The 13,469-nt window shown below is 35.2% G+C and overlaps 1 protein-coding gene across 1 annotated transcript in view; it reads left to right on the forward strand.

Moving 5' to 3' along the window:
- Positions 1-13,469, forward strand: part of LOC102804022 (insulin-degrading enzyme-like) — a 204,765-nt gene that overhangs the window by 18,725 nt on the left and 172,571 nt on the right. Inside the window, exons 2-4 of the mRNA XM_085504132.1 lie at positions 12,305-12,549; positions 12,727-12,803; positions 13,133-13,159. Of these exons, the coding sequence (XP_085360258.1) occupies positions 12,384-12,549; positions 12,727-12,803; positions 13,133-13,159 (270 nt within the window). The 5' untranslated portion in view covers positions 12,305-12,383. The remainder of the gene's footprint in view (positions 1-12,304; positions 12,550-12,726; positions 12,804-13,132; positions 13,160-13,469) is intronic.

The following is a 13,469-nucleotide window of genomic DNA, read 5'->3' on the forward strand; positions in this document are numbered from 1 at the left end:
TGATCAAAATAAAGAATACCGAACTACGTGAATGTCTAAGTAGATTCTGTCTGAGCAATCATAAACTAAAAATTGAAACAGGGAGGTACACCAAACCAAAAACCGAAATAGAAAAAAGAATCTGCGAACTGTGTTCAAATAACAAAGTAGAAGATGAGTACCATTTCATGATTGAATGCCCCTTTTACGAAAAATCACGGAAAGCATTATTTGAAGAGACTACTAAGCACATTATAAATTTCACGAATATGAGTGACTACAACAAATTTTTAAAATTAATGGGTGATACAAATCTGAATGTACAAATACCAGTTGCCCAATTTATCAAAAATAACACGAACCTTAGACAGCAACATCTTCTGGCAAATTAACATAAATACCTTTATGAGCGCGCGGGGGCTATGACATGATTCCCAAATGTGACAGCAGCTGTTTCTCTGAGATGACTATGACGATTTTTATCAAAGTTGATATGCTTGATATTGTGTGATGTGATTCAAACAAATTCCGCTAACTAGTGGCCATTTTGTTTTTTTACATATTTTCCTCCTTTTTCTCTGATACACTTTTACAGATTTATTTAATCTTATACATATAGTATAAATAAAAATACATCAGCACCAATTTTTTTAGTTATGTTTTGCCCTGTGTGCGTCCGTCCGTCCGTGCGTCCGTGCGTCCGTCCGTGCGTCCGTCCGTGATCACCTGTATCTCGAACATGCATGGACCGATTAAGTTTAAACTTCACTCATACATCACACATTATATGGGACATATGCACATGCATTTTTTTCATGATCCGATTAACGATAGCCGAATAGCGGCCATTTTAAGGCCGAAAATGCATCAATATCGCACATTTTCACCATTCCGGACCCGGATCTCAGTTATGCAGGGACGGATTTCGTTCAAATTTGGTACATACATTAAACATAATAGGACCTTGATGCACGTCATTTTTTTTTTTGGATCGGGTTCAAAATGGCCGACTGGCGGCCATTTTGTTTTAAAGAATTCAGTTCTGGATCCGTATCTGAGACATGCTTGGATTGATCGAGTTCAAACTTCACACACACAAGGTACATCATGTCACAAATATGTATGTGCATTTGTTTCATGATCTCATTAACGATAGCCAAATGGCGGCTGCTTTAAGGCCGAAAATGCATTGAAATCGCACATTTTCACCATTCCGGACCCGGATCTCAGTTATGCATGGACGGATTTCATTCAAATTTGGTACATACATTAAACATAATAAGACCTTGATGCACGTAATTTTTTTTTCCGGATCAAGTTCGAAATAGCCGACTGGCGGCCATTTTGTTTTAAAGAATTCAGTTCTGGATGCGTATCCGAGACATGTCTGGATTGATCAAGTTCAAACTTCACACACACAAGGTACATCATGTCACAAATATGTATGTGCATTTGTTTCATGATCTGCTTAGCAGTAGCGGAATGATGGCCATTTTAAGGCCGAAAATGCATCAAAATCACGTATTTTCACAATTCCAGAACCGGATCTCAGTCATGCATGGATGGATTTTGTTCAGATTTAGCACAATGTGTTGTACATATGCAGGTGCATTTCGGTCATGATCTGCTTTGAATGTATATGTCACTCAAATATGAACGGAACAGGGACGTGTCATTGACAATGACTTGTTTTTTTTGTGATTCAATTCGACCGTTCAATGTTCAATTTTGGTGAAAAAGCCTTAAATTTGCATTATTACTTTTTTCCGAAATCTCATCTCTTAATGAATTGTTTGCCTTATGTAAATTAGAGATGTGTTTCTATAAATTTATAAAGACAGTGTTCCTTATTTGTACTTCTAATACTAAACGTATACATAGGAAATTAATATATATCGCCAACTTCATTTTTAACCCTGTAAACATTTCCTTGTGTTTTCAGGGCTAAAATACTTAAAAAATCAACTGAGGACCTCTTGCAGGGAACTACATTGTGTAGGTCATGTTCATACAATTGAATTTCAGTCAGGAATAATATAGAAAAAGAACTGCTGTAAGATTGGACCTCAATTCAAAAAGTAAAACAGAATGTCTAAAATACAACGAATCAGTTTTCTTTGCAAGTTAAGAAAATGTACTTGGCCAAGTTGGTGCAAAATAAGGTAAACCAAGTAGCTTTTCCACTGATATCTCAGACACTAATCTCATGTCAATGAAACTTGGTACCTATATAGATCGCTGAGATAGACATGTTTAGTTTGGGGTTGAATAGTGTGCATACTAATTACCTAATTTGCATAAATTAGGCAATTTATATGTTTAATTTGTGACAATCTCTAGTATCACTATCGATAATTTGTAAGACAGCAACAATGGTATTTCACACCATGGTGAAACAATAACTGATTATGAGGAAATTTTCCTGTCTCTTGTTGGCTCCCAAATTAGGGCTCATTTCCAGAAATACTAAATAATATAAGAAAAATTGCAGACAAATTTGAGCGAGAAAGTCTGGTGGTGAAAAGGTTAAACAGCGCTGTGGTTACAGAGCTACTGACTTGGACACTGTCTTCTATAAAACCTGAGATCTTGCAAGCATTGAGCTCCTGAATGAAGCCACTACCGGTACTGGTCATGCTCTTATTTTCTTTATGGCCTTAGATGGGATGCAGCACACCACGCGAGATATCCAAAACCACGGCCCAGAAAAAAACAACACTCATGCCCATTATGTTAGCGGACTGGTCTCCCAACCTAGATCATTTCCTCAATGAGTGTTACTTCATAAGTTCATGACTAAGACCCGACAGAATGTCAACATACTTGACCACTGATGTTTCTACTGCCCTTGTTTGCCAGTCAAGTTTGCCAGTCATAAATTGATACATTTTATGGCCACCAAGTTATATACACACGCCTTACCATATAGACACTGGTGCAACAGACAATATGACCTTCTGGCCACCGCAAAACGTCTTGGCATCCTAAAAAAGTCTAGTTCTCAATCAGCACATCAAGCAGATGGTCATCACAAGACCAAATTTGTATTGAATCATGACAATATTAATTTCAATGTTGAGGGCCTTGTTTTTGAGAATCTGGACATTGAAATACTCACATTATGGTTCATTTGCACAGGGCAGTCAGGTCTGCTCTAGCAATCTAATCCAGCATATCAAGTAAAATCCAGATTCTAAACCAGTCTGACATGCCATCAATTTTAAACTGCAATGAACATTTTTGCCAAATTTGTCCTGTCTTCATATGCCATCGACTAATAAGAACAGCATAGTCAGCTGAGTCAGCTCTTTTAGACATGAGCTATAAATTAGATTCTGTTAAAATTGACTCTGACCGACTCCTCTCTTGATGTATTTAAGGGGATCTAAAATCTAACAGTGTCACTCTGCGAAGAGCACGATTCTAATTGGTTGGTTGGTTGAAAAGCGTGAATCACCATGGTCGTTCGATGGCCGTATTACTTCATATATTTACAGTGTAAGGGTACAGAAATGTTTTAAATGGTTGTTTACCTAGTCATACCTACCAGAAAGTCTGTGTAAATAATAAATTTCATTTATTACTCGTTAGGCTTAATTACAGATTACAGCCCTGAACGGAAACTATTGGGGAATATACCCGAGTCCACAAAAAACACCCTAGGGTAGCATTCCCCATAGAAAAAAGGCCTCTTCTAAGGAATCATCCTCTGGGTGCTCGCGTATGCGAGGCCTGATCCGTTCATTCTCATAAACGTTTCCGCTGCACCAACGGGCCACCGAAAGCTTGTGAGGAGGTGGGCGGCTTCCACAGACTTTCTGGTATGTATGATAAGGTAAACAAACAGGTTTGTCTGTGGAAATAATAAATTTCATTTATTACTCGTTAGGCAGAGTAGCACGCTCACCGGAGGTGGGGAAGCTCCGACGTCTGAAATGTACATTTTTCGACACAAAAGAAGAATAGGAATTTTCCCTATGTCGGGTATAGTTCCCGGGTATATGCTGCATATTTCTTGAGTACTTCTTGGGTATAGTTTCCTGCATACTTATCGAGTATACATAATTGACATGCAAATTATTTTCTCTGCGTACTTTTCGCATATCTATCGGGTATTAATTTGCATATCCCTACATTTGTGCTGGGTACTTCCCACGTATAGGTCCCAGGATCTGTCCGGTATCTCTCGCAAATAAACTCAAATCTTTCGGGTACCTTCTGTGTATAGGTCTCAGGTTCTGTTCTCTCGTGTATAGGTTCTAGGATATGTCGGGTACCTCCTGCGTATAGATCCCAAGATCCATTTAGTGTAACTAAAATTATATACATGATAGGTACCCAAGAGCTCATGCATAGATCAACATACAAAACATCTTTTTAATGATTTTTATTTGCATATTGAACATATCAGTACATATTAGAATATAAGTTTATAAAATAGTAAAAAGTTAGAATTTAATCTCTTGAACATAGTAAAACATGTGCTCAGGAGAACTTTTGCTATTACAATCTGTTCAAAATAGTAAATACAATTAAATTTATTTCGCCTTGGCCTTGATTTGTATTTCGTATTTATCCTAAGATGTCTCTAGTTTCACTCGTCTCTTCATGTCTATGGTTATTCGGAGTGTGGTTTCACGCATCGTCAATTTATAAACCCCACGGATACAAAATTCAATGAAGTTTAAGATGAGGTGAGGAGTACACAATTTTCAAGTGTGTTGCATGAGACTGTAATTTGTAATAATTAATTAGAAAATTATTGTGTAAGAACATGTATACGTATAATAACAGAACTCGTCCTGTATAGGATAGAATATTTTATTTGGCACGTACACAATACAGAGCTAGTGTAAAGTCCAAAATAACACAAACAAAATAAGCTAAAACAATTCTAAAACATGAAAAACAAATTTTGATAATTTACTACAAATAAAAAGATCAGAACTTGAAAAAATCAAAACAAAAATATCTTCTCTAGCTAATAGTTGAAAATTAGGAGCATAAACATAGATTGCTGTAAATAATGCATTTCCTAATTCCCTAATTTTGTCATGGTTACATCTGAAAAAGTAATGTTTTTCATCACCAACTTCATTACAGTTACACAGATGACAGAATCTGTCTTTTTTTTTAATGTCTCTATGTCAACCTTTTTTGACTGGTAGCTGATTGGCTGCAATCCTGAATTGGGTAGAGCATTTTTAAATTTTATGTTATTGGTGTTTTCTAAATATTGTTCAAATTTAATACAAGATTTATAAGTGCAAAGTTTGTTATTATCTGTTTTGGTGATTTCCTTCTTCCATTTACTAAGGTAAATGTTTTCCATTTTTTTAGCTCGGCTGTCGACGAAGTCGAGAGGAGCTTATAGTATTACTGATTGTCCGTCATCGCCGCCGTCAACTTTACATTTTCGACTCCTTAAAAACAACAAACTGTATAGCTGTGAACTTTCTCGGAAGGTACCTTGGGTGCTTCTCTCTCAGATTTGTTCATTTCGTGTGGATATGTTCAATTGTCTTATTTATAGCGAATATTTTTGTAATTTTGGTCAAAAATGCTATTTTCGACTTCTTCTTGAAAACTGCTAGCCCTAAATGCTTTGATACTTGGTGTGTAGACACCTTGGGTGGACCTCTGTCATATTTGTTCATTTCTCTAATTTTGATGAATATTTTTGTCATTTTTGGTAAAAAAATTATATTTTCGATTTCCCCTTGAAAACTGCTTGTCCAATTGCTTTGATATTGTATATTTAGGTGTATCAGGTGGACCTCTGTCAAATTTGTTGATTTTGTGACAATATCTTCAATTCCCTAATTTTGATGAATATTTTTGATAAAAAATTATATTTTCGACTTCTCTTTGAAAACTGTGTGTCCAATTTCTTTGATATTGTATATTTAGGTGTATCAGGTGGACTTCTGTCAGATTTGTTGATTTTGTGACAATATCTTCAATTCCCTAATTTTGATGAATATTTTTGACTTCTCTTTGAAAACTGTGTGTCCAATTGCTTTGATATTGTATATTTAGGTGTATCAGGTGGACCTCTGTCAGATTTGTTGATTTTGTGACAATATCTTCAGTTCTCTAATTTTTTGATATTTTTTAATTTTTGGTAAAAATGTTATTTTCAACCTTTTGTTGAAAACCTTTACCCATGCAGCTTGGGTAGACCTCTATTAGATTTGTCCATTTCATAAAGATATCTTCAAATCTCTACTTTTAGTGATATATTCTCTGCAACAAAATCAAGAAAGTTGGTGTCTTGCAATATTAAATTGCTTCTTAGTCATTGCTTTCAGACACAAACAGCAGAGCTATAACAGCCGACAGGCTGCTAGTTGGTAAAAGTGATATTTTCAACTTCTTGTTGAAAACGGCAAGTCTGATTGCTTTGATACTAAAATATATATATATATATATATATATATATCTATATATCTGTTCTATTTTTATGGAAGAACCTTCCCAAATAAAAAAAAATTCTAAAATTTAAAAATATAAGAGGTAGTCACTAAACCATGTACTTTCACACTCAAGCAAGAGAATAGACATGTTGGTGAACTAGCCTTGCACTGTGAGTGTTTTACTGTTTACACTAAAGTTTTTTTCACAAATAAAAAAATTAAACAAAAAGAACTGCAGACCACACTTCTTTATATTTATTAGTGGGCAAGCCATGTTTCCACATACAAAAATACACATAATATATTTCTATTTTATTTATTTTATTTAAAAAAAAAATATTTTAGAGGCATAACAATACAACGACTAGATTTGGTGTCACAGTTTGCTCCCAATTCATACTGGAATATTGCCAGCAATAATTAATAAAGCTTGTTCAGAAAACCATTTATTCCCGACATCATATTCAATGGCTAGTTCTCAGGATCTACAACAGTAAATAAATAAACAGAAATCATTTTGATGCATGGTTTTTAGACGACACTGCCATATCGCACAGATATTCAACACCACCATATCGAATTTGGATTTGGCCATACCATTTCAAGCTGCAGGGTGTCTAAACAATGACTCAACAAACAATAAACACATCTCCCACCCACCACACAAATTTTAGCCACAATTGAACAACCAAGAAAGCAACAAATATCAGGCTGCATCTTGAAAACAACGAGATACCACATTACAACCAGTCATTACAAACATGAAATCCTCCACCCCTCCCAGTACACCCTACAGCATTAATGGTTCCTATACTCATTTGCATCTACAGTACAGTTCTCGCGGAAGCTTTGGCTTCACTTCAGCTTCACCTTCGCTTCAGCATCGCATCATTATGGCATTGTTATGGCTTCAGCATCGCTTCAATGTCGCGACATTAAAAAGTTAGGCGATTATCGCTTCGCTTCATTGAGGCCTCATTATGGCGACAATGTGGCATCAGCATCGCTTCATCAAACAAAGAAGTACTGTACTCATTGCCCCCAAACCTCTTGACCGCTTCCGCTTTTGACCGATCAATTTCCGTTTTATTTTCGACCGTGCAACAATTCGGACTACTAAAAATTTTCTGGTTTTCATAGATCACGGTTACTAGTTTAGTAACCGTGCATAGATGTTGAACAACCGTCAAAAGTTCAAATACTTTTTGTTTTAACTATCTATAATTATATGCACGCAATCTGACCCTTTGACCTAGATTTGACTGGGATTGAATATTTTATTTTAGACAATATTCCGACGTGACTCACTGCTACAAAATGTATTCAACAGAAGTACAACATGGTTGTCTGGGTTTCTTTTCCTGATTGTGTTGAGTTTACGATTTGTATAATTATTGTTGTTTCCCCCCCCCCAAGCAGAAGACAAGCCGAAGGACCATGAAGCTAAATAGAATTCCCACGCATGGACGTGGACTGAGTGAAAGAAAATATTTCTAAGGCTAAAATAAAAATGACCTACTATTACACATCTTTGTGTATTTGTCAATTTTGTATATATTTGGTATGACCGAATGATCGTAAATACCTAGAAAAATCTCGTCTTTCGTTAATAATTTCATTTGTTTGAAATGTCTACCGACCGTAATTTGTTTTTCCAAACGGTCCCGACGTCCGTCATTCAACACAATCAGCATTTATTTATCGCAATTCATGGGGATCATGTCCCGTAATTTGCGGGCTGTAAAACCAAATAATTAAACAAGTACTATTTATTGTATTTTTGTTTTACCTTGCGAAACTACAACAGAGCGTAGAGTTGTCGCGGTTAAATAGTCGGCTTGAAATCGATGGAACTTCAACTACTAGTATCCATTTCTCACCTTGAAATAAAAAAATCGAAGAGCATCGGGGGATATATTATTAACCAGTCTTACGAATCGCTAGCTTTATTTTATTCGAATTTATACAATTCACGAGTTTTCGACATTCGTTGGCAACTTCCGCGCTAAAATGGTTGAAAATGTGGGTGTGGTTTTCTCGCAAAGTCCTGTTGATAATACGGACTAATATGGTTCTGTGACCCAGGTCATGCTCCGATCAGGTGACTCTCAGCCAATCAATGATGTTGTAACAAAACATATATAACGCAAATTGAAGGGTCGTCGTACCATCCAATCTCCATCGTCGATTCACAAAGTTTGTTTGTGTGCTATGACAGGCTTCGCAATTATTTACTGGAAAACATCGGTATATATTGACAAACGGATGGGATTTTACCTCAGTTCAAAAAAAAAGAAAAAACAAAACAAACAGGGCTGAGATACAAATCAGTTTTGCAAGTTGGGAAATAAGGTAAACCAGACTGGGATCGATGATTTTCAGTATCGAAGGACTTCCGTGTGAATCATGATTTTCAAATTGTTCATCGGCTGGTGACCAAATATTTACGGCCACACTAAATGGACACGTTTATTTTTCTGAAGCCCAATAAATTATTCCTGCATGTCAAGCGCTATTCGATTTTTTACAGGGCATGTGGCTCGTTTTCATTCGAAAATATGTTTGTGAGAATACTTTTAAAGTACATATAGATCGAGCTCAGATCACTGATCGTGACTTAATTTTGAGAATTGGTTGTCAAATTTTACCAGACCGACGCCACCACAACCATCCAATCATATGTTGGAAATGTACGCACTTGTTTTGGAACTTTGTATCAAGATGACTGGCGACGACGCCGACGCACCCGGCGGCGTACGTGTGTGTTGCTTGTTTTAGTAGTCCGGGCATGGGGTCGGACTCGGCTAAAACTAAACGAAACACAGAAAAATACCACCGAAATGAGGAATCTGAATCTGCTCTTCTAGCAGCAAATAAAATGAGCGAAAAAAGGTAAATTTTATAACAAGAAAAGTTTCACTTCGTATACAGCAAATTGTGTTGTATCAGAACGACGATTGCATCGTGTGATTTGAATTTATCACGATTTTCCTTCCAGTCAATATGAAACTCGTCACCTTGCCGATTGTAATGTACTTCGCAAAGTTTTTGGTGCCCAATACTCGCAACACTAAAATAATTAAACAAGATATCTTTTTAAAATGTCATTTTACTCTTGATCATATTATTTTATTCGCCTTGAATTTCAAATCGATTACATATCGAACTTCTGTACATGTTTTTGTCTACTGCCCTTCTGCGTGCAAATAATGAGGTCATACTCATGTCACAATACTTTGAAGCTGATGCCATGTTGATGCCATGAGACTGCGAAGCTGAGGCCACGATGATGCCACAAAATAGCGAGGCGAACACAGCTTCAATTTTCAATGACGCGAAGCTGATGCCACAATGATGCGATGCTGAGGCGACAATGAAGCCATGCGTAGGCGACAATGATGCCACAAAAGCCAAAGCTTCCGCGAGAACTGTACTGTATGTACAACAAGCTTAGCCAATAGATGCACCTGACTCATCAAACTTTTGACCAACCACTCATTCTAAATATTGTGGAGTGAGGGCGCTATTTACTAATGAGAGGAATCTTTTAAACGAATTAAACAGATATATATATTACATTATATATTAGTTATATATGTACTACACTATGTACTACATGTGGACCACTCTCAGATTTGTTCATTTTGAGATGATATCTTTGATTCTCTGATTTTTATGATTATTGTTGTAATTTTGGGTAAAAAGTGATATTTTCGACTTCTTGTTGAAAAACCGCAAGTCTGATTGCTTTGATATTAAATAAATAGCCCGGGGGAGGGGGGGGGGTTGTTACTCACATTGAAGTGCTATATGTATATGTGCCGCCAAATTCACTACTTCTGTCTGAAAAGGGTATGTTATTTTACCCTTTCTGTCTGAAAAGAGGTATTCTTTTTTCATTATTTTTTGTCTGAAAAGAGGTCCATATTTTCCAAAGACTGTCTCTAGAGCTTGAGTGATCCAACAATCAGGAGAATGAAGCTGAATTTTTCTTTCTGTAACTTCATTTCGATCATCAAAGCATTTTTTCTTTCAAGCCCTTGGTACCATTTATGCTTACTGTCTGGAAAGTGGTATCAAATATCCACAGTTTGTCTGAAAAGGGGTAGGCAATTTGAGTTTATTTTTTGCTGATAAGGGATATGGGTTTCAAACAACCAGTGACACACCCCTGTTAGTATTTTTTGCAAGTACCCCCCCCCCTCCCCCGGGATATACCGGTATAGGTACTACAGACCGCTCTCAAATTTGTTCATTTCGCGATGATGATTTTGATGAATATTTTTGAATTCTTGTTGAAACAGCAAGTCTGTTTGCTTTGATACTATACATATTGTTCATTTTCTAATGATATCTTCAGTTCTTTAATTGAAATTTGCATTGCTAACAGCGGAGCTATCTCAGCCAATAGGCTGCTTGTCTTTGAACTTCACACCAAAGTCATTCTGATTAAGGTCATCAACTGTAAACTGTATAAACTTGTAATAGTTTTTGACATAGATATACCATGAATCACAACTACTAGACTTGCTAAAGTTAAAAGCGACTTCTAAAATAGAATTGCTTGTTTTCTTACAATGCAATCTTTGAAAATAACTCATACAGGCATTGATAATAATTGGATATCGACCCAGTTCCCCCCTGCAAGCATTATTTGAGACTTTTCTGTTTACTCCCAAGACTTGTTTGCAAAAATTAATATGCAATTTCTCAATGAGCATTTTATCACTAAATAATTTGAAAAGAAACTTGGTCATTGGTAATTTACAAGTCTGTTATTTTTCGTATATGCATTCTCAAATCATGGTTCCAGATCAAATTCAATACATCTATTTACACACCAACACACACCTTTAAATACAAGTTCAGTTCACTTGCATCCCAGATAAGTATTACATCAATTTGGAGAAATGCATGCAAGTTATGCATATCCCCTCCGTACTCCACAATATGTCAGCTTAAAAATTTTGTTTTTGAAGCTCAATACTTTGGAACATTCTATTTTTGTAAAAGGGATGGTAAGTTATGTCTGGGCAAATGTAAATTTTATAACTTTGTAAATTTAGCAAGTACAACATTCAACAATTAAACATAATCATATGCACTAAATTATCTGAAATTTTTTTTCACAATATTAGCTTTCCAGAATTTGAAAAACTAAATCAAGAATATTAATTCATTTATTTGTTAAGTGCTTTGGATACTCAACTTATGATACCTTTCGCCAAATATGTTAATTCTATTTAGTGGCCATATTGCTGTGTCAATAAATTAAAAACATAAACATAAACTCTGTGCCACTTTCTGAACTACTGTAGTAAATACAAAGATGCACGGTCATGAAAACTTGGGAGATACAATCTACTTTATGTGGCTTCATCAACGGACTATGCAAAAAGCAAAACAAAGTTTTGAATTTTATTTTGACTGATATTAAATGGCAAAATACTGTATACATGTATGTATTGTGTACATACACTTTGCACCAACAAAAAATCAAATTCATGCATACATTTAAATACCTAAAGTGTTCTTGATTACAGAATTCCCTTGAACACCTCTAATATTTCTATTGAAACAACTCTATCAGTGCACAAAATATCGCAACATTTATTTTCCAAAAATTGCTTTTAATACATGACTTGTACATTGTACTTATCTCACATCATGAATTGTTAACCTATGACACAAATCATGTGAGGTTTTTATTGTTATAGTTACATTGTAGCTATGCCTTGTTGCATGCAGTCACACATGTTTGTAATTGCTTTTGTAATTGCTATCTCCTCCCAGAGAAAGACATTTTGCTTTTTATATTGTTTATATTTCTTTGCCTGATACACAATGGAGCCAAAGTTAATGCTACCACCGTCATGTCTTCATCGACAATTTCCACTTTCTCTTCCAAGACAGTTGACATCAGAAGTGAATGTCACAGCTACAGAAAACAATACTTCAGTCATAGAAACCACAGAAAGCCAACAATCTATGGCTATGATGGAAAACAAAGTGAATACAGTTTTTGACAAGATTGTGAAATCTGCTGAAGATAAAAGAGAGTATCGTGGATTGGAGCTTATTAACGGAATGAAAGTGGTCTTAATCAGTGATTCCACAACAGAGAAATCATCAGCTGCTATGGATATACATATAGGTAAAAACTTACATCAGACATAGGTCAATGAACTTTGCATATGAATTATGTACAAACAGTTCATGAAGCTGAAATTTGAAAGTGTGTTTCATATCTAGCACAAAAAACAATAGAATTCAGTGTTTCATAAAAAATCTGTACATTGTATTTACATTTCTTTATTGTTATAATTTGTAGGTAGTATGTCTGATCCCAATCATATCCCTGGTTTAGCTCACTTCTGTGAACACATGCTATTTCTTGGAACTGAAAAGGTAAGCTTTACAACATGAATTTGTAAGTATTGAATGGCTTTGTTATGTTAAACTAATTTAAATTATTAGTTGAAGATATAACTTCAATTCTCATTTTTGCTAAAAATTATATTATCAACTTCTTCAAATTAACAGCCTGATTGCTTGTTTACTTGATATTTTGACATCTTGGCTGAATGTCAATTAGCTTTGTATATGTCATCAATTTATTAGTAATTGATAGGATTCCCAAATTTAAAGATAATCAGATAACAAGTGACCAGTTCCCAACGTGTAAAGCTGGTATGCATTTCAGTTTTAAATTGATAAATTTTGTATTCTGTTTTCAGTATCCTTCTGAAAATGAATACACCAAGGTAAGATGTTTCAATTTTATTTTTTATTAACTTTAATTTGTCTGTCCATGCATCCATCTTTTAGTCAAATAATTTTTTTTTTTTTAAATTTGCATATTGTGACATGTAGCAATGATTTTATAAAACTATCATAGTATCTTCAATTCTCTAATTTTAATGAACATTTTTGTCATTTTTGGTAAAACGTGACATTTTTTACTTCTGAAATTTTGAAGGCTTTGATATTACATATATTTATTATACATCTGTCACCGTAACACCATAAGTTACAGCGTGCCGTTATTTTGCAGTATTTTACGGGGTATTTTCA

The sequence above is a fragment of the Saccoglossus kowalevskii genome, chromosome 10 (genome assembly GCF_978046115.1).
Source record: "Saccoglossus kowalevskii chromosome 10, keSacKowa6.1, whole genome shotgun sequence".
Classification (NCBI taxonomy): Eukaryota; Metazoa; Hemichordata; class Enteropneusta; family Harrimaniidae; genus Saccoglossus; species Saccoglossus kowalevskii.